Genomic DNA, 26,151 nt, shown 5'->3' with positions numbered 1-26,151 from the left:
ATCATGTAAACATGTAACCTGAAATATCGCTGATTAATAGACAACTTGACATTTTTTCTATGTAGTTCTAGAATTTTTTATATTTACTCTGGTTTTTCAATTCCTATGTTGTTCGCTAACGTTTTAACCGTGGTTGTCTCAGTAGGCACTGTGAATCCATCGTTTTCTTTTATCTCTTGGTTGGTATTTTAGAAAGCAAGTGTTTACTTAATTTGCAGGAATTGAGAATTATCGAATTTTATACATTCTTTTTGTTCATACAAACAAATCCTTAATTTTTTAAATAAACCCAATATCCTTCTTTTTGTGCACCGAAGATGACGTATCATTCGATTAATCCCCACAGCCTGAGAGATGATCTTTAATAACAGACAAGTCCAATTCAATATTTTGTGTACATTTTCTCATTTTAAAGCAAACATGTCCAAAAGGTTGATCCTCCAACTTCATCCAACAAAGGATACAAAGAAAAAGTCAACAACAGAAGAAAGGGCTCTTAAAAGAGGTAAACTAAAAGAACATGGCCGCCACACACTAATTAATTACATAATTGTGTATGAGAGTAAATGAGTGAGGACCGGACGAGAGGGAGAAGGACAGGGACAGATGAGGAAAGTACAGTAATATTTTATGCAGATGGCTTATAAACAGTAGCACCCACATCTTTGTGCAAATTGACCAACCGGAGGAGTGACAAGTGTGAGGATTCTTCTCCTCTGTTGGCAGTTAAATTGTTAGTTAAATGTGTAAACCACAGCAACGCCTGTTCCACCTTACCAAACACAATAAACCAGTCAAACTAGTTACCAGATAAAGTTTTTGACACAACATAATCTCAACAATTGCTTGATTATATAACAATCTTGGGGGTTTGAAAATGAGAAATTGAAAAAAATAACTATATTCACAGTAGATATGCTTGCAGTCAGATTACTTTTAGTAATTTGTTTGTGCTATAGAAAAGATGGACATTTTTACTAGGAGCAGAAACAGCGCTTTTTTTTAAAGCCCATGAACTCTGGCTTTGTTTTTGGTGATGTGTTGTTATTACTGTAAGTTGTAGACTAGACTTGCCTATAACTGGGAATCAGACAAATTCACCAGTTTAGCAGGTCTGCATTAAAACATTTTTAATAATGACATTTCTTTGTTAAAAGCCCTTAAGTAGCATATTTAGCTCATATTGTTCTAAAGTGAAAGACTTAATAGGAATTAAACCCCAAATGAATAATTGCACAATACATAACCAAATAGATCATGGCAAAGAAATCTTGAATTCACAAATTTTTCAGCATGAAATGATCGACTGATGGCGAGTTATCATTTACAAAAGGTAACAAATAAATTCCTACAACCCATAGTATTTCAACTCCTGTGTAAACAAAACAGTTATTCTACGTACAGTCTTACTGAGCATTTATTCATAATAGACAAAACAGGTCTGTCCGTATTTATGAAATTCTTAAATAGCTGACCATGAACTAGTCCAAAGATAATGTGTTTATAACTCACAAATCACAAGTTATACCATGGGCAAAAAAAGTTCTTGTTAGGGTATTGGTTGATAATTGACAAATAAAATAACAAATATAAAGTAAGACCAAATATGACACAATCTCACAGGGCATAAGACAAGTATATCTCACCTTATTCTCATACATTCTTCTTTTTTGAATATATAACTCCATATATATCATATACATATAAAATTGAATGTAGTGACTGAAAATATCTATCTTTAACAAATTTTAGATGGCGGCAGTATTACCTCAAGGCCACACAAGTTTTATTCTCCTGGTTTAGGGCAGATTGTCAGATCCTTTCTTACTTGGGCATGTTGGATTCACATGCCAAGTCAAGTTGCTGCAAAACATCTTATAATCACCATTAACATGGCTATCTACTGTTGAGTTGCAAGATGGTCTGTGAACACACTGTAAATTCTGAGCACTTGGAAGCATTGGCATTGCTTACAGGAGAGGTTTCCGCACTTCTCTTTTCCTTTGCACTCAAGTTGATGCTGCTTTCTAAAATTCAGAAGTCTCTCTCCTGGAAGCAGGAAATGCACACAAATTCAGCCGTGAAGATATTCTTAAACTTCCTCTGATAATGTGAGAGCAGTCTGTATGTTTGCCACACCTTCATCATAATCATTTGATTGTAAAACATGGCACATGAAGGAAATGGCTGCTTGCTGGCTATATCATTTGTTATTGTGCAGAAGACTCTAAAAACATGGCCCGTTCAATTTTCTTGGACCTGTAGCTGTAAATAGAAGATATTGCGCAGTAGGTCCACACTCCTGTCCAGCATGTTATTTTTACTCTTAGTAGGTGGCAAACTAGTGAAGAAACATGGTGGATTTTGTGGGAGTCAAATCTATCTTATATAAGGGCTGTGCAATGCTAAATAAAGTGGGTTGGGAATCAATGGTGTTAGACTTCGGAATGACTTTAAATCTTAATAGTAAAAATTAATTTATTTTGTGATGGAACTATATCCTGCATTTTGGCTCTCCTCAACTCTCAAGCAACTGCTTCAGTGCACGTTCAATGTTCATTCGGTGCCCCACCCGTGTCACCCCTAACTCTGCCAGATCGTTCTTGGTCAGAGCAGGCAGGTGGGCGCCTTCGATCTCATGCTCCAAAAAGCGGGCACGATGTTCTCCTAGTCCCACACTCTCTAGCCACTCTCCAACATCATACTTACTCCACAGTGCTAGGGGGCGCTGTCTGAATGGCCGTAGGGCCAGGAGAGGGGCTCCCAGTACCGGTGAAGGGCAGGGTGAGGCGCATGGAGAAGGGGATGGAGAACGGCTGCGGGCTCGAGCACTGGCGCTCCTCATGACGAAACGCACCTCCTTGGGCTCCTGGGGCAAACTTAGGCTAGAAGACTTGAGGATTGTGTGATGGTGGTGATGAGGGCCGAATGAACGGACAGGCCCCAGTGGCTCACTCCTTTCTGGTGTGGCTCCAGGGCTTGGAGTCCTACGGGTCACTGGGTATCGGCTGCCAGGCCGGATTGTGAAGGTGGTGCCGTAACTCCGCTGAGAGATGGTATGAAGCTCCCCTAAACTACTAAAGAGTCTGAGAGAGAGAGAGAGAGAGAGAGTGAAAACATAAAATACCTGTCAAAAAGAAGAAGGTGTAGCTGAAGTAAAAAAGTAAACAAAGGAAGAGTTTTAACTGCAGTACTTTTAGGAAACTACTGGGATGCTAATGTGAGAGAAAAGAAATGCGGATCCAATGCTGTAAACATTGGGGTTTGTGAAAATTTAAATAGTGCAGGGCATGCAGTGAGAACTTAATAATAAAATGACAGTTAGAGCAGTTAATATAAAACTGGAGTCCTCAGAAAGGGTATTAAAAATTGGTGCATAAGCATTTCACAGTATTTCCACCACCGCATGCTTTTTTTGGAACATCCAAAACTTGCTGCAATAAACTTACCACAACGGAGCAATATAAACTAAATGTAGATTCAACATTTGTTTCATATACTTTTTTTTACTAAAAAGCAATTTGATTGGCCCTCAGCGGTACACTGAAAATTCCAGTTTCGTTGCGCAAGGACAGACAGAAGCTGAAATGTCTCAGTAACTGCATAATGAACTACCATAAGCCTTTAAGACAAGCCCACGGTAGCATTTGCAGCATGATTAACAGCTGCAGTAAAGGGTTTAGTGGAAGTTAGTTAGACAAGGAGTTGTTTTTACCCACAGTGCTAAAAACCTACGATTTACTCTCTCCTCCATTCTCCTCACATCTGCAAGGACATACAGACACACACACACACACACGTGTGTGTTATGGATAGGCAATTTACCAGGTGTGTGGCTAAGGGTGTCAAAAGTCAAGTGGGTGTATTGCTAAATTAAATTGTGTTGTGTTTCATGCAGTTGTGCAAAATGTGCTGCTGTTGTCAAGTTGGTACAATTTTTAACAAGTCTTTCCTACCTGGCACCTCCCACAGGTGATCTCCTGCCAGGGTCAAGAGGTGCTCCCATTGGTGGCTCCTCCCCCAGGGAATGAGTGTCTTTGCTTAGCAACTCTGCCCCCATAGCAGCAGGCCGACTTTCATCAGACCCACTCATTTGGGTCCGGGGCTCCTCCCCCCAGAGTTTGGAACGTCTTTGGAATAGGTAGCGTGGACGGCTGGGGCCTGTGCTGGGTGGGTGTGGAAGCAGCTCACTGTCTGATGACTGTTTAAGCAGTGGATCCCTGAGATGGGCGGGGCGACCACGCCCCACCCCAGAACGTGGTTTACTAGCATGAGCAGAGTCTGTGCTCTCTGAAGACAAAGTGGACATGCTGGAGACTGTAGAAACAGTACTTGTGGTCTCCATATGTGGGTCTTCAACCCCAGAGTCTGCCGCAGAATCGCTTGCTTTCCCAGAGGAGGTCTTTGCAATAGATGGCCGTGATCCACTAGGTGAAATGCTTAGAGTGACTTTGGGTGTTTCTTTAATTAGAAGGCCATTAGCGAAGGGTTGAGGGGGCGGCACAAGGCCAATCTTCCGAAGCTCTTCTCTGGTTTCCTCATCACTGGACGAGAGCAACGCAGGAGGAAGTGTCACTGTGTAAGGCTCCGCTTCCTCCTCTGAGCTCATAGTCAGACTTCGAGCAGTCAGATTTGACAGGGTAGGGGCAGGTGAAGGTAGAGTGGGTGGGACCGCTGGTGGGGTATGTTCTGTATCCATTAGTGCTGGTTGGACACCTTGCACGCTGGGTGGGATAAGTGCCTCTTCCAGGCTTCGTCCAGACCCAGGGCTACCGCTAGTCACTTGGCTTGCTGTTTCTGTGATGCTGACCGGTTCGTCTCTCCAGGAATTAGATGGAGGTACCACGAGAGGAGCAGGTGGTGTTGCTCCTCCTTCTGTCTCTGGCCTTTCCACTACTCGACCTTGAGTGGGCGAAGGTGTGGGCGAAGGTGTAGGAGTGGGTGTGTTCCGACCACTAAGGGCACGTTCTCGTGCAGCCAGTGCAAGAGCTAGAGGTGAGGAAGGATCCAATGGTCGACCTGTTAGAGGGTGTATAAAAGTGGTGCCCCCTGGTGGTGGGCCAGGGGAAAGCATTGGTGCAGGTGGAGGCAACTCTGCCAACTCATCCACGGAGTGAGACTGAGAAAGTAAAGGGGTTGTCTGTGGCTCTGTCGCGCCCCCTTCTACAGATAGAAAAACGCTGGGCCTGCGTCGGGCCCCTGGAGGAATGATTCTAGCTCGCTCAGAGAGAACCTGCTGTTGGAACTGCTCTGCTCGGCTGCTGTGGGGAATCCGTGACCCTCCCAAAGGAGAGGGGTCTCTAGAAGAATGAGCAGCTCCCTCTTCAACTGGTCCTTGTTTGACTAATGGGCTCTTTCTACGCTGGGGCTTGTTAGGAGTATAGACAGCACTTAAACGACCAACATTAGCATATGGATTCTCCACCGGTGGTCCACGCCTACGACCACGTTCAGTAGGAACCACTCCAGAGTTAGGCGTTTGTGGTCTTGCAATAGGGGCAGGCTCCACTGGCAAATGGGTGGTATCCTGAAGAATGATCATGGAACGTGTTTTTCGCTGGCGGTCAGTCGTGACTGGGCCATGGAGTTTGGGCTCTGCCCCTGGGCGGAAGCTTGAACGGCTCTGGTTGGCAGTGCGAGAAGGGGGCGGAGGTGGAAGAAAGGATGGAGGTGGCCCTGAATCTAGAAAGTAGGGAGTTGGAGGTGGTGGAGGAGCTGTTTGCGGAGGGGGTGGAATACTATCTTGTCTAAAGCTGTCAGTCATCGAGGAGCTTCTTGGAAAGCGATGCTCTCCAATCAGGGCTGAGATTCTTTCATCTTCAGGAGCACCTATAAAACAGTTCTCAGTGAGACTGTGGGTGTATTGTTTTGAACAAATATCAGAACTCTGATCATGTTTTAATAACCCTTTTTATATCACTGGTTTATGTTTTGAAAAATGAAAATTTGTGAGAACGTTTTTATTGACGCATGCCAAATGACACATTACCAAATGACTTGGTTCTTGACATTCCCCTAGGCAGCTGCATATGACTTTTGTCCACAGCCAAGGAAACTCCTGAACTTATTGGCAAACCCTGCCTCTCTAACAGAGCCTACACACAAACAAAAACAATACATGATCAAATACTGGCCAGAATTCAGTTACTGTCAGAACAGCCAACAAATCACAGACTCTGATTAATCAGCCATCAAAGAAATAAACAGAAAATGCAGTCACAGCTAATTTTATTTTAACCGAAAGACAATATGCATTATAAACAAAAGGTGATCAGCAGCAAAATATTTACTGACATAATTCAAGGATTCAAAGGATTCAAAGCATTTATTTTCATTTGCCCAGTGAGGAAAACAATTTCCCAATGAATGCCAAGACAAGTGCAAAACTATAAACACATGCATACACTACTATACACATATACATGCATACAAACATGATAAAAACTATGCTGCATGAGTAGGAATAAAAACTATGAAAAAAAAAATAGAAATGTAGACTATGTATATCTATACAGTATACGCTAATGTACAGTTTTAACGTATGGGCAAAAAACAATAGTGCAGTAATGTACAAACTGAGCGCAACTACATGATAACAAATGCCGCAGTAACAGATGTGCAAATAATTAGTGAAAGTGACGTGACATTCAGCCAAGTATGGTGACCCATACTCAGAATTTGTGCTCTGCATTTAACCCATCCGAAGTGCACACACACAGAGCAGTGAACACACATACACACTGTGAACACACACACTGTGAACACACGCCCGGAGCAGTGGGCAGCCATTTATGCTGCGGCGCCCTGGGAGCAGTTGGGGGTTCGATGCCTTGCTCAAGGGCACCTAAGTCGTGGTATTGAGGGTGGAGAGAACACTGTGCATGCACTCCCCCCACCTACAATTCCGTCCGGCCCGAGACTCGAACTCACAACCTTTCAATTGCCAGTCCGACTTTCTAACCATTAGGCCACGACTTCCCTCTAACCATTAGGCTACCGTATAGTGGTGATATGCACCATCTGTTCATACAATTCATCATATGTCAGAAACTACATATTGCCATGAATAACAAGTGCACTTGTACTTTATATTATTATAAAATATTAAAAATATTTTTTTTAAATGGTATATGTTTATGTGTATTAGACTCACATTGATCTCAGCCTGTGTGATACGGCGACTTGCTGGTCTCTGTTTCACAGTGGCTGCTCTGGAGTCCGTATCCGCAGGACGTGGCCTCATCACTACAACCGGTTCTTTGGGTGAACTCAACATCTCATCCAACTTCTCTGTGAGGGATACACACGGATCCACTCAAATACAGGAACACTTAATACACATTCTTGGCCAATATTTCAGTCCTTCCTCTGATCAAATCAAAGAAGACCAATCCCAGTCACCCAGTGCAACAGAATTTACAGGTACACAGATCCCATGTGTATAATATGCAAAGTCTGAAGGAACACTAAAACAAATATACAGCCACAAATACAGTACAAAACACAGCTAACTACAATCCACAAAAAGAAAAAAAAACATACTTTGACTTTACAATTTTTCACAGTCACAGGCAACGACACACAAGCTAAATAAACAGGTTAGATGAATCCATCCATAACATTACATGCTAATCAGCATAAAGAACCAGTAAAGGACATCAACGTGAGACTGGTTTCTTATCTTACCTCCCCTCCTTCTCCTTGACGCTTGTGGACAAGAAGGACAAATCTATAGTTCCTGATTTAGCTCATAGATTGAGTATTTGATGGTCACTTTTCATTAACAATCAATGAGCAAAGCCATCACTGCACAATCATCCACAATCCTTGCACTGCTATATCATTCTCACAGAAAGAAAATACTTTAATTTGCATGCATTTCTCCATTAGAGTTACTGGGGGAATAAAACAAGTGCTGTGCCCTCAAAGATAATGAAAACATCTCTTTTAACTTATCTGAGATCTAGCATTACACAATGAGATGTTTACATCCGTGTTTGTTTATAAGAGCATCCATCTTACCCAGCTCCTCCAGTTCTGCAGTCATGCTTTTTGAGCGCAGGGTCAGGCTGGTGCTTGGGTCCCTCTTGGGTGGAGGTGGGGCTAATTAATTATCAGGAAGAACAAGAAATGCAATATTAAAATTTTGCAGGATTCTCTAAATTTTGACGTTCAGTCAAATAAAAATGCATAGTCTGCATGCATTAATGAAGTTGAGGACAAGAACCTTTCTTGCGGATGACATCTCCAGTGTCAGGCTTGCGCGTGACAGACACCACCTTCATTACTAGTCGACTTCCACCTTGCCGAATCAGTGATACCACCTGCCTATGTCCCACCTTTACTACGCTTACCCCATTTACCTGACAAATGTGCGGAGAATTAGAGAAAGATTTAACACAAAGCCGGCAGAAACCCAGCAGAAGCATGATGACATTCTTCAGTCTAGAAATCGAAACTCACCCAATCTATTTTCTAAATTCATGCTACTGATCTTACTGTGAATGATTCTTCCATGCATGTTTAATTTTTTTAAAGAACTGAGCTTGTAATTTTTAATCAAATGGCAGACATCCTTGGTGACGTATGAGATTTCCAAAATTAGTCAAATAATTAAGTGTGTTTGCTTTTTAATTACAATTATTAATTTAGGCCAGTTTTTTTTCAAATATGGCTTGAAAATCACTGCTTTATCAAAGAAAACATTTTGTTTGTGTGTGTATAAATCAAAAGTATTTTTTAACCTCTATGAGGAAATCTCCTGTCCTTAACCCTGCCCTCCATGCCACCCCTTCCAGGTCCACAGACTCCAGGTATTGCAGGGCAGGAAAAGCAGGAGTAGGTGTGAACTCTTCTATTGGTGTCTCAGCTGACAAGAGAGAGGATTCAATAACTGCATTTGTATGTGAATTGTATTCATGCTAATATGCACACATACATGTGTGTGTGTGTGTGTTTCATACCTTTAGCTCCCCGAAGCACAAAGCCAAATCCTTCGCTGTCTCTCTTCTGCAACGTTGCACTTTTTTCTTCTATAACATAATCACTGTGAATTTATAGAAATCAATAGTCAGGTGTGCTGCACCGCCACAACTCACTGTCTTCATATATTCCCCCTCCCATACCCATATACTCATATTCCCCAACACTGGCACCATATTTTTTTATATATAAGATAGAGGTGAGGGAAAGGCAATGGTTGGAAAGGAATAATATCATACTACTCATATTATTTCTGCAGTATGTATACAGTGCACAGTAATGCATGGAACACCTGGATAGATAGACATAGTCAGTCTGTCTGTCTCTCTCTCTCTGTATATATATATATATATATATATATATATATATATATATATATATATACATATATATATATATATATATATATATATATACATATACATATATATATATATATACATATATATATATATATATATATATACATATATATATATATATACATATATATATATATGTATATATATATATATATATATATATATATATATATATACATATACATATATATATATATATATATACATATACATATATATATATACATATATATATATATATATATATATATATATATATATATATATATATATATATATACAGTGTTGGGGAGTAACTAGTTATATGTAACGGTGTTACGTAATTTAATTACAAAATTAATGTAACTGTAATTAGTTACAGTTACTAAGAAAAAATGAGTAATTAAATTACAGTTACTTATGATTTTTTTAACGATAACAAAGGGGATTACATTTGAATATTTACACACATCCACATACAGATTTAACTGATTTCTTTCCCAAATTGCACTGACTATTCTAAGACATACCCCCTAATAATTTCCGGGATGCGGAAATACAGTCTGGTTCGTAGAATCCAGTCAGAAAAATGGAATGCCTAACGCGGACGGAATATGCCACATTTTGGATGACTAAATCAAAAGTAGGTCAGTACACTTGAATCAAAACATGACATGGACTGGTGTCTGTGAATATTAAGCCCCCAAAATGCAATATATGACTCCTGCACGTTCTGCGTGTCAGTTGAAATCACGCGCGGACTGGACACCGGGAGAACCGGGACAATTCCCGGTGGCCTGCCAGCTTCCTCAGTCTTCCTCAACTTGTCCCAATATTTTAATATCATTATTGTATAATTGCCTGCCGAATGTACTAAAGCGATCATTTGCGAATCCGCCATTTGATAATTAAATCTCTAATAAATCTGTTAGTCGTGACTCGCGCGCTCTCCGCGCCTCCGCCAAACGGTTTGGATCAGACCAAGTAATCAATGCGAAAGAGAGATAAAAGAGTGGACTGTGGAAGCGCACAGCTGGAACAGAGAAGCAGAACTACTGTTCAGGGTTTCAGGTCAGTTTCATCTGTAAAGATGCTTTTTTGACACAACCCTTGCGAAAATTAACATGTTATTATTTTACTATAAATCAAGTGAAAATGGTTACTATTGTTTAACTGTGGTAACCAAAAATTTAAAATTTCCATTCTGATTTTTTTTTCCCAGTCTGCCCCTCCTGTAAATTAATGGCAAAGACATGCAGTTTCATTTACTACACATAGGCCTACTGAAGCTCGCAGTGTTTTCAACCTCTGCCGTCTCAATATATGAGTACACGAGCACATACACATAATTTCTAGAACTGCTCTGTCACTTCATGCATTTTACTTATTTTGAGAAAACTATCATCATATCATATATAAAGAGACAGCAGTTTAAAAAAAAAAAAACACCAATGTTTCAGGAGTTTATTAAACAGCATATGACACATGCTTGTTAGATAACTGTATTTGAGTTGATATATATGCTTTTATTTATTATAATCTTCACAAATTTAGAAAAGTAATCAAAAAGTACTCAAAAGTAATTAGTTACATTACTTTAATAAAGTAATTGAAAAAGTTTCACTACTATTACATTTTAAACAGGGTAACTTGTAATCTGTAACCTATTACATTTCCAAAGTAACCTTCCCAACACTGTATATATATATATATGTGTGTGTGTGTGTGTGTGTGTGTGTGTACCTGTAAGAGGTATAGTTGTCATAGGAGCCAACAGTGTAGTGCCTGAAAAGTCTCTTGGTGCGATCCTCTCTTGTCTCTGAAAAAAAGATGAGTGGCCACATCAATAACAATAAGATCAAGAAAGTAGAGAAAGTAAAAATGCACAAAGTTTCCTGTGAGGGTTAGGGTTGGTGTAGGGCCATAGAATGTACAATTTGTACAGTATAAAAACCATTACGCCTATGGGATGTCCCCACTTTTCACAAAAACAAACGTGTGTGTGTGTGTGTGTGTGTATGCACACTGACCTAGTCGGGGGTCATATTGTCTCATCTGAACTTCCTCAACACAGTGAGCAGGAAACCAGCCAGTTCGTCCTTTAACTGAGCCTTCCCAGAATCCACCTTCACCTATGCTTAGCACTGGTGGAGACACATATAAACTGTTTTATGCTGTATTTGGTATATTTAGCTGGATGGACGCAAACATTTCTTGTCCCAGAAAAGATATTAAAAATACAATTATATATATATATATATAGCTGAAGAAATATTCAGAATGCTACAAATTGTAGTAACCTCCAGCATAAGAATAATATGATTTTTTTATATGCTGCATCTTGAACAGAAAAGCTGGCTGACTGACCTTTGACCCTCTCTCCTCGGTTGAGTGTGATCTCTCCCTCGCCCTGTGGATTGTGGGAGCTGATAGCGATGAAGGTTCGGCCAGGCACCGCACTGTACAGCCGTCGCTTGGGCCCTCGAGACACAGCAGGAGGACTCGGCTCTCTCTGTACAGGACTGCCAGGGCTGCAAACATGTGCAGGTTAACTTCTTTTATTTCAGATAATCAATACTTTATTATTTATTATAATTAACTATTTTAATATTTTACATTTATTATTACAACTATCAGTTATAATATTCATATTTCACATAATTATGAGCAGATAAGCACTTTTTACGCATATTATAAATGTTGCAACTGAACTTTAATCATGCATTTTTGTTGAATCAAGAAAAAGCTACTTTTCTGATTTATTCATGAAACTGAATGTAATTAAAACAGTAAATCATTAATTAATATAAACTTTAAACTTAAATTTTATGTAAAGGAGCAGTCTGGGCATGAACTCAATTTGTGTTAAAATAGAAAAAGAATATATATATATATATATATATATATATATATATATAAATTGATGACTAATGGAGAATTCAAAGATGACAATGTATATGTGTGTATATATATATATATATATATATAATGTAATAAGATATATACATAAAATGCAAATAATTTAAACAAATAATTGTATAAATAGAAATAAATAAAATAGAAATAAAATATAAAATATTTTTGTTTATTTATTTATTTTTTTATTTAATGGAAAAGAGCAGTCTGGCATGTCAGGCATGTCAATCTCATTTTGTGTTTAAATAGAAAAAGTAAAAAAATTTTTTTTAATAAAATCTCTTTTTAATACTCTACAAATCAAGGAGGACTCCACATCTGAAATGTGTATTGATTTAAAAAAAAACATTTTTTATAAAAATTTAACTTAATTTTATGGAAAAATGCAGTCGAGGCATGTTGCTAAATATTTAATTTTGTGGTCAAATAAAAAAAGCAAAGAAAATATCGTATTAGTGCTATTAAAAATATGAAGGCCGGCTCCACACCTGAGGTGTCCTCCTGAGCGGGTGTGTCTCCTAAGGCTGCGTGTGTGAGTGTGAGCAGCCTGGGGGCTGCGCTGGGACGGGTTGGTGTCATCAGGCTCCAGCGGGGGCAGACTGCGAAGTGAGGGGGCCGGAGAGGGAGCTGGCAGACTCTCATCTAGAGCATTATCACTCGCCGATCGCATCAGAGAGCGACGTGGGGATATGCAGACCGCGTGCCGCCGAGACGAGTAAGAAGGGGTCTCCCTGAAAGGCACTTTTACAGGAAGACGGGGATATATGAATCATTATGCAACATGAGAACACAGAGCCGACCGACATCTTTGTTGCTGTGTTACTCAGAGTCAGTTTGAGTTGAGACATCTCCATGCTTGTAATATAAAACCATGAACATTTTTGGAAGATATCGGACATGCACATAACAAAAGATTCACACCAAACACGCCATTTATGGAAAAGGAAATAATACGTATTTGTGCTGTAACACAATTTGGCTCTTACTACTGCACATTATATTTATCGAAGTGCACTTTTATCTTTAAACATATATATTTACATCCGAGAACCATTTAGAAATTGCAGTCCTTTTAATATCCAGCCGTTTAATAACCTGTTGTGTCATTCAAACAAAGCAATTTTTCAAAAGCGTCACATAAAGCACTTATTTTCTACCACCCCAAGTAAAATTTTTTCCAGAAAATTGTAATGTACACCCCTGGAAAATTGTAATTCACACACCTGGATCAAATTCAGCTAAAGTGTACCATTTGCTGTAAGAAAATAGTAGCCTACTGTAAATCACTGAAAAAAACACACAGAAACATTAAATGACCTGCTAGATCAGAATGACCGAGTTGTGAATAAAACCCATTTTCGCCTGTCGAATGGATCAAGAATGCTCTCCAGGAGGCTGAAATTTGGATATGTCCTATCTACACATCAAGAAGAAAAAGACTAAACCTGTATCAGGCTGAGGTAGAGAGGAATCACTCATAACCCGAAGACTAGCACCCCATCTGTGATTCACGGTGTTAGAACGGCTTAGAAATGTATGGTTTCTGTTTAAGATTATATTTAATACGACCAATTAGAAGTCATGTATGGCCTGCAAGTCCATGATGGCTCATGGTTTAGGGATGTAAATACCATAAGTCAGACTTTAAAGGGGTCATATCAAACCTCAAAAACATAACACTTATCAAAATAATTTATTTTTTTCATCACCAATTTCCACCTTTAGAATTAAACTGTTTTAATTTAACATATCAAATGTAAATGGCCTTTATAGGTGATGTTGATTTGTAGGTATTGTGTTAATATACATTGTTTGCAAAATCAGTAAGAAAAAATTTACTACTACTACAAATTATGATTATTATTAAGAATAATCATAAAAAATAAGAATAAATCAATAAGATAAAGATTAACATTTTTATATAACAGCCCTTGGTTCTTAATGTGTGTTGCCTCTTTGAGTATCAATAATTGTTTATAGTCTTTTGTGGTAATTGTGAATGAGTCGCCGTTTGTCTCTTGTTTACTAAATCCATTCAGGTACAGTAAGGTTCTTTTTTTTCCCAGCATGCTCTGAGCATCTGTGGCTGAGAACTCAAACATGTAATAATGTATTGAGTAACTGTTGACAGCTGAGTGACTCATGCACAACTATCACAACAGGTGACACTCACTGATGTTTGAGGAGGCAACACACAATTCAGTTACTGTCTTGTGAAATATTGAAATGTTACTGTTACTGTATGTACCTTTTTCAAGTGCATTCTTTAAAAAACGCTATTTATTATCGTTTTTTTTTATTTAAATTTTTTTTTAGATACAGCAGGTTTTAGTATACTGAACGGAATTTGATTCCTCATGATATGGCCACTTTAAACACACAAAGTTTTTGCAGGGGTACAGAGCCACAACATGTGTTGTTAAATCACACACACACACACACAAATTGGGTGTGAAGCAGGTATTGCACTGGTGAGTTAATCAAATACTTAACGAAGACCAGACAGAAAAATCAGCACATGAAACACTCAGATTACACAGAAATTACAAACAGATGACTCACAGATTACATCACACAGAGCATGACTGAGATTAACAAAGAGAAACACACACAAATCATAAAGAGATTAGCCCACATACACTAGTATGACAAATACTATAAATACATCAATTATTGTAATGTTAAAGCACTGAACAGTTTCTAGATCTTGCGCAATCAGACTGACTGTCTGAAATAAAAAAAACATATATATCATGCATTTATGGATCTCACCAACATCTGAGGTTTTATGAATCTTGATGATTTCTGCCAGGTCAAAGTTCCCTGCAATGATAGCAATCTACCAGGAAAAAAAGTATGCAACAATTTAAGGAATAGTACAGGAACTTGAGCTGAGCCAGAACATCAGCTAAAGATGCTTCATACCTGAAATGCTGTTTGGTTGTTGTAGTTCTTGATTTCTTTATTTGCTCCTCGAAACAGTAGAACTCTAGCACAGCCTTCCTGTAGATATTCCCGAGGGGAACAAAGAAAAAGGTGGTGAGTGCAACAGAAAGCATGAGAAAAGGTTATAGTTATAACACCTGTAAATGTGTTATACTACTTTTTTTTTTAATAATATAATTTTAAATAATATAAAACAGAATCCATCAAAAGGTGTGTTCCCTGAGTAAGCAATAAAGACTGCACCTTCTTAAAATATTGGGATGAATATATAATCTACAATATAAGAAATACTAAGAATAAAATCTAAATAGTTTGTTCCATATGGCAAAAAAATATATAGTTTATATATGTTGTAAACAGTGAAGTTTAATGATTTTTTTTAAAAATACATTTAGTTTCAACCTTCATATATCATTTAGGCTAAATTCAAATGTGAATAGAATGAGTCAAATTGGTGGAAATGGATAGATGAATTAAAGCTGCAGTAGGTAACTTTTGACGCTCTAGCGGTTAATAAACAGAACTGCTTGCGTCTTGCGGAAGAACATTGTAGCCGGAACTACTTCTCTCTGTTTATGTCTACGAAGAATCACAAAGGTACTGGGTTACTCCGCCGTGGTACCCCCGAAGCAATCTAAAATAGTCCGAATATAAACACTTATTATAGGTGCACCCTAGTGATTCAGGACAAGCCAAAAAAACGGTTTGGTTAATGGATTCATGGTGTACTCGCTTATTTTATACATTTTTCTACATTTTGAACACAAACATAGTTACGGACCGCAGCTCTGATTGGTTGTTTTTTACCGGGAGCGCATGACTTTCTGCAAATGGCAATAGGAGCACTGGGAGGAGCCAGAGGAGCTTGATTTTTTTCACAGATCATCTGTCTCATATTCTACTGTCAGGACATAATGACAGGTTTAACAAATATGTAAAAAATATGTTTTTACAAAAGTTACCTACTGCAGCTTTAAGTAAACAACTTACTTATTCAGACGACATCAAAAGTGTCACAAATATCAACACTATTTATTCAAACTGAATTGTTTGCATTTTTTTAAATGACAAATTATTGTTTTAGCCTGACTGATATTGACCTTGTGCATGTTAATGTACTTGAAAGATGACAGATGATGTAAAACAACAAAAAAAAAACTATTATGCAATTATTATCACTTCAGGTTAATCTGTCACACTGGCAGAGGAAGCTTGAGTCGGGTGCAATTACAGCATTCCACACTGTTTACTATAGTTACATTTCACCATTTTGACATATGTAGCAGCACATATTTTATCAATAGGATTACAAAAATGCACAAGAATGCATACTGCATAGTGTTTACTTAAAAAATTGTAGGAACACCCATTATTCTAAGACCGCGTAGCTAACGTGTGTGTATGTGTAGGTGTGTGTACCTGGTTGTAGAGGGCACACAGGTGTAGTGCTGTGTTTCCTGAGGCATTCTGAGCACTCATCTCTGCTCCATAGAATAACAGGTGCTCAAGGTGCTGCACGTTTCCATGACGACAAGCCTATGGTACAAAAAAAAAAAACACACACACACTCCCAATCACCCACTGCTGCAGGTGTAGCAAACAATAAAAAGGATATATTTAGTCTCGCCGGAGAATGAAACTTTAAGCTACGGGAGATTTTCTTCCCTTTACGTTTAATGAGTTCTGAGCATCAGATGAGGAACGCATCTTCCCGTTACCTGATGGATCTCCTGCCAGCCGTTCTCATCGCTGTAGCCCAGCTGAGCGTGATCGTACAGCAGCAGCTCGCAGCAGTACGGATCTCCCCCAACCATGGCACTGTGATAGAGGGGGGTGAGCCCACGACTGTCCTTATAGTCTGGAGACGCCCCCAAATCCAACAATGTCTGCAGATAGCACATGAAATATGACGGACATATGTGCACAGATTCCCAACAGCTTGTGATGAGTCTTTCTTTGAATTGTGCATGTGGGAGGGAAAGTGCATCAACTCACAGTCAATGCTACATGGTTGTGCGTTTGGACTGCTTTGTGCAGCGCTGTGAGGCCGTCTCTGGTTCTGAAGTCCAGATGGGCTCCTCCGCTCCTCAACACCTTAATCAGTTCAGCACAAGTGTCCAGCTGGGCCACGAGAGTGAGAGGAGATTCTGGAAACATCGCACATGCAGAGACGATTAAAAATGCTAAATGTCAAATCCGTTTCAATGAATAAATGACTGACTCATTTCGTCGAATGTCCTTGCTGATTAGAACTGTCCTAAATTTACATTCATTAAAGCATCCTAAATGCTAATCAAGGCAAACTTTAAAGGAAGGGTTCACCTATCCTTCATGCCAAATGAAAATTCACGTTGTTCCAACCGTGTATTATTTTTATTAGTCCATGAAACCAAAATTAGATGTTTGGCAGAATGTCCAAGTTGCTCTGTTCTACACATTGAAAGTAAATTTGAAAGCAATCTCCAAAAAGCACTCTAAAAGTGTTATAAATGTAGGTTGTATCACTTCTGAAATCATTCGATAGCTTTATGTGAGGAACAAACAATATATATACCCTAAAGTACTCACCCCCACTATCAGCATCATGAAAGTTGGGGTCCAGCCCTTTCTCTAGGAACCTGCAGACCTTGTCCACACACCTTTGTTGAACATACTCCATAAACTTCTTTAGATTGGCCTGGCAGCAACAGAAATGAGTGAAATACAAGGAAGTGACATACAACATTTACAACACAAAGTTGCCTGTTATTTTTCATTCAGAAATATTGCTTTTGGAGCAAATGGAGCACATACAAAGAAGTTAGCCAAGTGGATAGAGGTTATTTACTTGCATTTAAATAAGTCTTAAAGGTGTAGTATCGGCAGAGTCTGTACAATTCTAAGACTCAAAAACTAAAATATATTTTTGCTGTAAGACTAACATAAGTGGACTAAGAATATTTGAAAGCAATCAAACTGTGTGTTATGGCCCTTTTAAAGGTGCTGCAAATTCAAATTACTTTGCTAACTTTAGTCATTTTGCTGCCCTGAACCACATGCCCTCTCCAAACCCATCCTTTAAAGACATGTCAGCGAACACAATATCAGCAAACCTGAATGCACTTATTGATTCACGGACAAAGCTTGTTTCTAATTAACTAGTTTTTAAAATGTGTCTTTAAAGAAGCTTGGGCTGCTCCCATGACTCTATTTGGCATTTATAGAGTCTAGAACTGTCACAGAGAAACATGCAATATTCTCAAGACCAAAACAAATAGCTTACAGCATGTTTAAGACAACAGAAATATTGAATGGGAAAGTTTCAGGTCTTAGAACAACAGCTTTGTGTATAAAATTATACACTATGGTTCAAAAATTTGGGATAGGTAAGTTTTTTTATGTTTTTGAAAGAACTCTCCTAAGCTCACCAAGGCTGCATTTATTTGATAAAAAATAAATAAATGAATTAATAAAAGTAAAGTAAGTAGACGTGTGAATTGTTATTACAATTTAAAATAAATGTTTTCAATTTTAATCTTTTTTAGACCCCACGAACGGTAGAGAACATGAATGGTAACTGATACCTTGGTATGTAGTTTGGCCAGTTGCTTGTCATCTACATGGCTCTGTGTGTAAACACGCCTCTTGTAACGGAACTGAAGTCACACAAATGTATTGAGGGGTAAATGAAAATAACATCACAACATGGCCCAGTTATATAATAAGTGTCAGCTCTAAAGCATTGTGGGATATAGAAGGAAGTTTATGTGCACCTCTAGGTATGGTACAGGTGTGACTGTAGGGAATGGATACTCCCTGAGCAATCTCTCCTCATCAAGGAACTTTCCGGCGCGCCCGTTAAAGGCAGGGAGGTAGAGGCCATAGTTAAGCACATCGGTCAGGCTTTGTGTCAGATTGACCAGAACTCGCTGCTTACAAACCCACACTGGAGCCTCAAGGTCCAATCGCAGGCATTTCTGGAAGCACACATATTACAAACTCATCATATTCCTACATGAACAAACAGTATGTTTTTGCTTTTATTTGGGGATTTATACATATTTTATTATATAGATTGACAAACTCAAAGATGAGATGAATAAGGATGTGTTGCAGGCTGGACTCGAACCTGCATCGCCCATGTGAGCACCAAAGCTCAAAGTGACTGAAGTGCGTAAGCTAACTGCTGCGCCGTAGCTCTGACTAGGTCAGGGATGTTTAATCCTTCATGTACAATTTAAATCTTGCTTCATCATCTAGTGTCCTGAAATGCCACAATATTTACTGCAGCAAATAGTTCAAAACTATAAGAAACACGATTATCTGTCCAGTAGATAGTTCCTCCAAAAGCACCAGGCTTTAGCCTTTCCTTATGATAATCGTCAAAGTCCAACGAAATTCTATTATTTATTAGTATCTTAACATTGTTTGTTTTAACCTTTACAGCTAGAAAAACGCAATATCCATTTACATGAAACAAAAACAATCCTCTATTGCATCTTGCCATTTTTTTTTTTTTTGATTAATTAATAGTGTCCTGCTTTACTTTGCAAACTTAAACTCATGTAACAGAAGTTATGGCTGAACTGGTTTTAGAATGTGAAAAGTTAAAGGGTGGGACTTGACTTTATTCATTGTTAAAGTAAATGTATAAATTCAAGAGTGGGAGTAAAGGAGGTATCTTGGTCAATGGGACCTTAAACAAGTTTTATGTCCTTTTCACGATTTTTAATGAAATATGAATTTTGAATAATCAAAATTAGTTTGTGTCTGCTTATTCTATTCATTAGTGTTTGAACCATTAAATAAGAAACTGCATTTTGGTAAAATAAATAAATGGACGCCAAAGTACACGAACAACTTAGACAGGGCATTTTGAATTTTTTCTTGGATGAAAATAAGGCTGTGAGGGATAAACCTAGTCTGTACAAAGGCACACCTGCATAAAAGCCCTACTTCCCATAAGGCACAGCCAACTCTCACCCGTTTTATTTTTGAATGCATTTATAGTTACATTAATTACAATTAATTACTTTATGTAAGGAATAATTGATGACGGGCCATTGAATTATTAGAAATAATGCACACCCAAGGTGAGTCTGTACCCATAAAAACTATTGTCGCAAAGAGATTAGAAAAAAAAAAAATTAATTTAGAAACTGCCACTAATACAAAAGCAAAAAATAATAAACTAATGTAATAAAACACCCTCAAGCTTACTGAAGGCAAGTAAACTCTCTATGATAAATTATAATGATAAATAAATATATTAGGCTATTCAAAAGTTTTTTTTCAGATAGTAGCCTAGTAAAGGCTTCTAGAAATAGCCTACAGACATTACATTAAGTAATGAATATAATAATAATCTTCACTGTATAAATCAAATATAGATGATTCTCAAAAGCAGTGATTTTCTCCTTATCTTTTGTTTGATTAACATTTATGACGCAGTCGGTGAGGCTGCAGGTTTACGCTGTTGCTTTAAGATCTGAAGCATAGATCAAATATTTTGGCACATCTGTATTTCTCCCAACTGTTCACGTTTACTTAAGACAAATCCGACTGCATTTACATGAATGGTCTCCAAGACGGGCATTCTGACATAACCTTTCGTGTAAGTGTGTAGCAATAAAAGAACTACGAGAAAGAGCTCGGCATTCGCACACTGAAGAGGCGCGCTAATCTGTGAGCGCGCTCTCGGCGTGTGAGCACAGAAACCGGATTTCAAATAATGGATGTAGGCTATGACAACAAATGTAAATACTGAATATCTCTTTCGTGATAATGCAATGAGTCAGTGACATTTCCGTCAACTGTCCCTGAACTCGGTTGGACATATTTTCCGAGTCCGAAAATTTGCTGAAAGTCAAGTGAAATTGTGTTTGTGAGGTTCACACTGCAAATATAACGCAATTTAAAGGAATAGTTCACTCAAAAATGGAAATTTGCTGAAAATGTACTTCAACATGCCATCCAACATGTGTTGGGTTTGTTTCTAAAAACTCATCTACATCTTGATGGCCAAAGGGTGAAAACATCATAATAGTGCACAAGTAATCAAACGACTTGTTCATCAATGAACATCTTGTTAAGTGAAAAGCTGCCTGTTTGTATGAAAATCCATCATTAAGGTGCTTTAAATTCTTTAAAATTCGTATTTGTTTTGGAATGTTTTGGCTTGTAAACAGTGCTTAATCTGTGTTTATTTTTGTAATGATTAAACCGAGATGGCTTTTAAATGGAGAAAGCAATATTATGGATAGAGGACTTTTTAAATGGAACCAACGGTCTGAAGTTAAAATCATCTTAATGAAGGATGTGATTTGTTCATTACAATCAGCTTTTTACTTCACAAGAAATTAAATGATGTACTGGAATCGTGTGGATTACTGTGATGTTTTTCAGCTGTTTGGACTCCCATTATGACGGCACCCATTCACTGCAGAGGATCCATTGGTGAGCAAGTGATCTAATGCTAAATTTCTCCAAATCTGTTTTGATGAACAAATAAACTACATCTTGGATGGCTCGAAGGTGAGTATTTAATTATAGCAAATTTTAATTTTGCGGTGAACCATTTAATATTTTCTGTTTGCATGTTTCTATAATGTGAAAAGCAGACAATGAAAATAAGGACCATGATGGTGGTGCAATATACAAGAACTCAATGTCAAAGTACCCCATTTACAGAAAGCAGGGAGTTACGCTCGATGGTGGAAAAGACTTTCAGAAAAGCAAGGTATGTCTGCAGTTTTGTGTTTGACAGGATTATGTAAACATGTTCCACATAACATCAGCCAGAAGTGCAAATGTATTCAGCAAATTAAAAAAAAATACTTTTGGATGACACCATATATGCAATCGACATGCATGGGGCATCTTTCAGCACAAATGACTGTAGATCCCTGTGCAGAAACATGCATGCATGTAGACGACATGCTGTAAGCCTCTGTCACACACCCCTTACTCCCACGCAGAATCAACAACTCGGTCTGTACCAATCACTGCCACTCTCTACTCTGGTGCTGCAGTGCAGCCATTTCAAAGAAAATAGTGAGGCTGCATATGCATATGAGAGCACACTAAAAAGGAGCGCTCACCGTTTGCTGCAGATCAGGGATTCCGATGCGGATGACAACTGCATTTCCGTGGAGATCCTCCATAGGTTCGGAGGTAGATTTAGTCCCAGGAGAGGCCCGAATGCTGTCATCTCCGTGGTTACCGTTGGTAGGGGTGTGTTGTTGCCGTGGCCGTTCGAGAGCCTCATGTTTGCCGTTGGCAGGTGGACTGATAGGCATGCTCTGGGAGAGTGTGTGTGTGTGTGTGAGTGTGTGTGCGTTCTGCTCAACACGCCGGCCTCACAACCCTACAAGACAACATACACCCATCAAACTCATTCTAGTGTACGGGTTGTGAGATCTGATATTACATTTACCTGTATACTAGTAAGCAGCATGTGCTCAAAGTGTGTTATAATATGCACACCTTGCATTTGTGGCTTATAATGTCAAAGAGTGACAGGTATGAGGTATTACGTAAGCATAGAGATGACATTTTAAACCACAAATCAGGATAAAACGATGGGATGAGAGAGTTTGACAGAGACAGTGAGAAAAGAGAGAGATAGAGAGAAACTCCATTGGTTGTGAGTGGTTGCCATGGACACTGTGAAGAAGATCCACTTGGGAATAATGAAAATTGAGGAAACCCTGCATCCCAAGTTACCATGGCAATTCAGCACTTTGCTTGTTCTAGTGCGCTACCACTTTCTCTTTAGAGACAGCTGTGCAAAATCACACACATAATCACTGTTGGTCCCTCTGTGTTTAATGCATCACAAGCAACAAACCACTGGCACTTTTGAACTCTTGACACCCATTTTAAATACTTAACCCTCTGAAGCATGATTATGTGCACTACAAAAAATAATTTCCGTGTGACATCCAAAGCATCATAGGCAATTACTTCAGACCAATTTCCATTATTTTATACATGTGTCCTGTTTAAATATTACTGAGCATTTTGTATATGACAACATTCCAAAAAATGTTTGGTTCCCACATTAAGTTTTGATTATAAAGAAAATGCCTAAATTGAACATTCCATGAATGTTTTGAATTGGTTTTCAAAGAAATAACCAAAGGGAAACCATACACTATGTTGGGGAATGTACTGTGTTTACCTGGTGAAGTCAACATGTCTGATGTACCCATGACTAGTATCTTTTATTGCAGTGGAAATATGTTTTTTGGTGCAATAAAAATATGGGAATTTTTATATGTTATTGTTTTGAAGTAATTATTTTCCATGCATCAGAGTGATAAATACCTTTTTAAATTTTCAGCCACACTAAGAATCAGGGGAGGGACATGCATCATTCTTTTACTATACTATTATCACAGCTGGCCACATGTAGCCATCCACCTACTCATTCATTCCAATGCAATCACACACAAGCTAAAACATTTCAGACACTCTTGACTATTGTCCACAGAGACAGAAGGGAAGTCCTCTATTACGTAAAAGACATTGTCAGATAGAACATAGATGGAAAATCCAGCAGAAACCTATATATTAACTAAGATCTGAGATGGCATGTTACAATTTAACTCAGTTAAATCATCAAGGTCTTGATCTCTAATAATCACTTAATTACATGAAATTATACAAAGATTCTTTCTGGCAATAGTTGTAATCAAAAACGTGTTTTCAGAATAAGTTACACAAAAGTTGCCATTCCCATGATGCTAAGACATTCTGAGTAGTTTCAAGGAAGTTGTTAAGTGGTTGCTAGGGTGTACTGGGTTATTGCATATTGGCTTAAGCAGCACCTGCTCATAAGGCAAGATATTCTGGCAAGTTTCCTTCATTAAGTGTAAGCATTTTATCATCTGGCAGGCACAATTGTAAGTCTAATCAACTAGAAAAGTAATAGCAATTCCATGTTACTTGAAGTGCAAAATAGGCAAATTGTGTGCCAAAAGTTTAGTATTTAGTTATTTAGGGGTTTGTTAAAATCCCCAACCATTAGTATGAGCAATAGCAATACTGATACTGCTTTAGCTAACACAACTAACAAGCTAGAAATAATGAATAACATTGAGGGAGGAGTTCACCTTTGACCTGGACTTCCCATGTGATGTTCCTGTACATTCACAGATATTTCGAACTTTTCAGAGCTTTCCGTCTTTATTCCAATATTTTTTTTCCAGTATTCCACAATGCGTGCTTTGTTTTTGTAAAACAGCAGGGTTGAATGTCCCAGCACTCCCTCCAAGGTCTGAGACTTCAGGACACTTGAAGCCCAACCCTGATGCTGAATATTCCAGAGCAGGAAAACCGGGGCGAGATTACAGCGGGAAGGTCTCAAGACCATCTCAAACCATCTCAACCAACTAAAAGCATCATTCGAAGACCTCCACCAATAAGCAGCCAGAGTTCAGTATCTCGACCAATCTCCAATGTCTCTATTAACACCTCAGGTGAGGCTACGCTTAAATAGATCATTCTGGTTGTAATCAACATCTCTGTCATTCCTACTGTCACTCGATAAAGCCTGTTCAAATGCCACTGTAAATTTAAGATGGATAAAATGTAGCAACAAGAGATCATATGTCCTTTGATTAAATAAATAAGAGATTTTATTTATGCATGGTGTTGGATAATGCATGTATCAAAGCATGTTGCAGTCACAATGAAAATGATGGCAGCCTTAATGAAGGAATACAAAAGCCTTCATAATACCATCAATTTTAAATAAAAAATCAACTCCCACATATTCCCACTTACACACACACACACACACACACACACACACACACAAATCCATACAACCACTATCATTTCTTTAATCTAGCACTGTTACCGTCTCCAGAAACCTTCACTAGACCTGTCTTCATACTATGACCTTTTGGCTTCGTAATTTACTTCCCATGATCTCAGCCCAACTTCCTGCCCTTCTTCCTGGCAGGATTGGGCTGAGGCTCCTCGGATGTTTTTTGCAGGAAGTATAGGAAAGGCTGCACGTCTCTGATAACTCCACTCTTTCCTCAGGCGATACAAAGATTCACTTCACACACATGAATGTGGAACAGGAATAAAAGCTACTGACACCCACTCTCCGTCCTACAAATCTCACACACATGCAGTTACAGAACAGTAACATTTCTATTTCCTAAGGGCCTCTAACACAATTACAGGAATGTATGATATAGCAGTAATATTGTAGTATAGTTCTTTAATGCTGAGTATTTCAGTATTTGAAATCACATACTGTATAAAGCACTGTGATAGATAACAGCCGCAAAAAGTCCTGATAGATTTCATTTCCTTTTGATTTCATCAGATCAAGGAGAAATCACATGAGTGTGCTGCTTCTGTTACATAAGCCACACCTTGACATCTGGATCTGTGCGTAAGAACTTGACTGAAGTTATGCAGCCGTTCTTTGAGATCTCCTTCTGAAATATAGTAAATGCATTAATTTGGATTTTGTGTAGTGACATATCATGCACATTAGTTTTCAGCATTCAGCACAAATTTAGCATTTTTATTTATTTTATTTATTTATTTATAACTATTTTAGCGAGTATTTCAGAAAGTGTTAGCATTTGGTTTGAAGTTTTTTTGTTTTATCAGCACACAATTTTATGATTATATTCTCCAGCATGATTTGAGATGATCCACAGAGCATCTTGAGCTTCAGTCTAGGAACGTGTGACCATCTGTACATGTCACCTGATCAATGTCACACATTTACTTATTTGACAGATCATTATAAAAGTATTGGTTTAAATTGCATATTTAATTCAAGTTTTTCAAAATCTGTGGATATTGATGGACGTCATATTGTTTTGTTTAAATAATTTTGAATAATCCTTTGCAGCACATTTAAACAGTCCTGTTCTTTAACAAATTATTTTAGAGTATACTTTTACATTTTCAATATACTTTTAGATATTAAAAGCATAAATATTATATGCAGTCT

At 38.2% G+C, this 26,151-nt stretch overlaps 1 protein-coding gene across 7 annotated transcripts in view; it reads right to left on the bottom strand.

Annotated features, from left to right (window-relative positions):
• Nucleotides 1–328: 328 nt before the first annotated feature.
• The window catches only part of LOC127976894 (SH3 and multiple ankyrin repeat domains protein 3), a 27,194-nt gene continuing 1,371 nt past the window's right edge, over nt 329–26,151 (bottom strand). For 2 of the 7 annotated variants that reach the window (XM_052581493.1, XM_052581492.1), the window contains 23 exons: nt 22,265–22,530; nt 18,938–19,141; nt 18,749–18,820; nt 17,754–17,862; nt 17,181–17,332; nt 16,904–17,071; nt 16,605–16,721; nt 15,165–15,242; nt 15,012–15,078; nt 12,728–12,980; nt 11,691–11,854; nt 11,354–11,467; nt 11,067–11,142; nt 8,964–9,046; nt 8,745–8,869; nt 8,228–8,363; nt 8,023–8,103; nt 7,687–7,707; nt 7,154–7,290; nt 5,990–6,095; nt 3,957–5,829; nt 3,736–3,765; nt 329–3,086 (listed from right to left, as the gene is read on the bottom strand). In XM_052581493.1, coding sequence (XP_052437453.1) covers nt 2,519–3,086; nt 3,736–3,765; nt 3,957–5,829; nt 5,990–6,095; nt 7,154–7,290; nt 7,687–7,707; nt 8,023–8,103; nt 8,228–8,363; nt 8,745–8,869; nt 8,964–9,046; nt 11,067–11,142; nt 11,354–11,467; nt 11,691–11,854; nt 12,728–12,980; nt 15,012–15,078; nt 15,165–15,242; nt 16,605–16,721; nt 16,904–17,071; nt 17,181–17,332; nt 17,754–17,862; nt 18,749–18,820; nt 18,938–19,141; nt 22,265–22,462 — 4,932 coding nt within the window. In that variant the 5' untranslated portion in view covers nt 22,463–22,530 and the 3' untranslated portion in view covers nt 329–2,518. Of the gene's footprint in view, nt 3,087–3,719; nt 3,766–3,956; nt 5,830–5,989; nt 6,096–7,153; nt 7,291–7,686; nt 7,708–8,022; nt 8,104–8,227; nt 8,364–8,744; nt 8,870–8,963; nt 9,047–11,066; nt 11,143–11,353; nt 11,468–11,690; nt 11,855–12,727; nt 12,981–15,011; nt 15,079–15,164; nt 15,243–16,604; nt 16,722–16,903; nt 17,072–17,180; nt 17,333–17,753; nt 17,863–18,748; nt 18,821–18,937; nt 19,142–22,264; nt 22,531–24,280; nt 24,957–26,151 lie in introns of those variants that run through there. The other 5 variants (XM_052581495.1, XM_052581526.1, XM_052581507.1 and 2 more) reach the window with 5 other exon arrangements.

The sequence above is a fragment of the Carassius gibelio genome, chromosome A4 (assembly GCF_023724105.1).
Source record: "Carassius gibelio isolate Cgi1373 ecotype wild population from Czech Republic chromosome A4, carGib1.2-hapl.c, whole genome shotgun sequence".
NCBI classification, from domain to species: Eukaryota; Metazoa; Chordata; class Actinopteri; order Cypriniformes; family Cyprinidae; genus Carassius; species Carassius gibelio.
The sequence above is the reverse complement of the archived record's forward strand: the minus strand, read 5'-3'. Positions and strand labels throughout refer to the sequence as shown.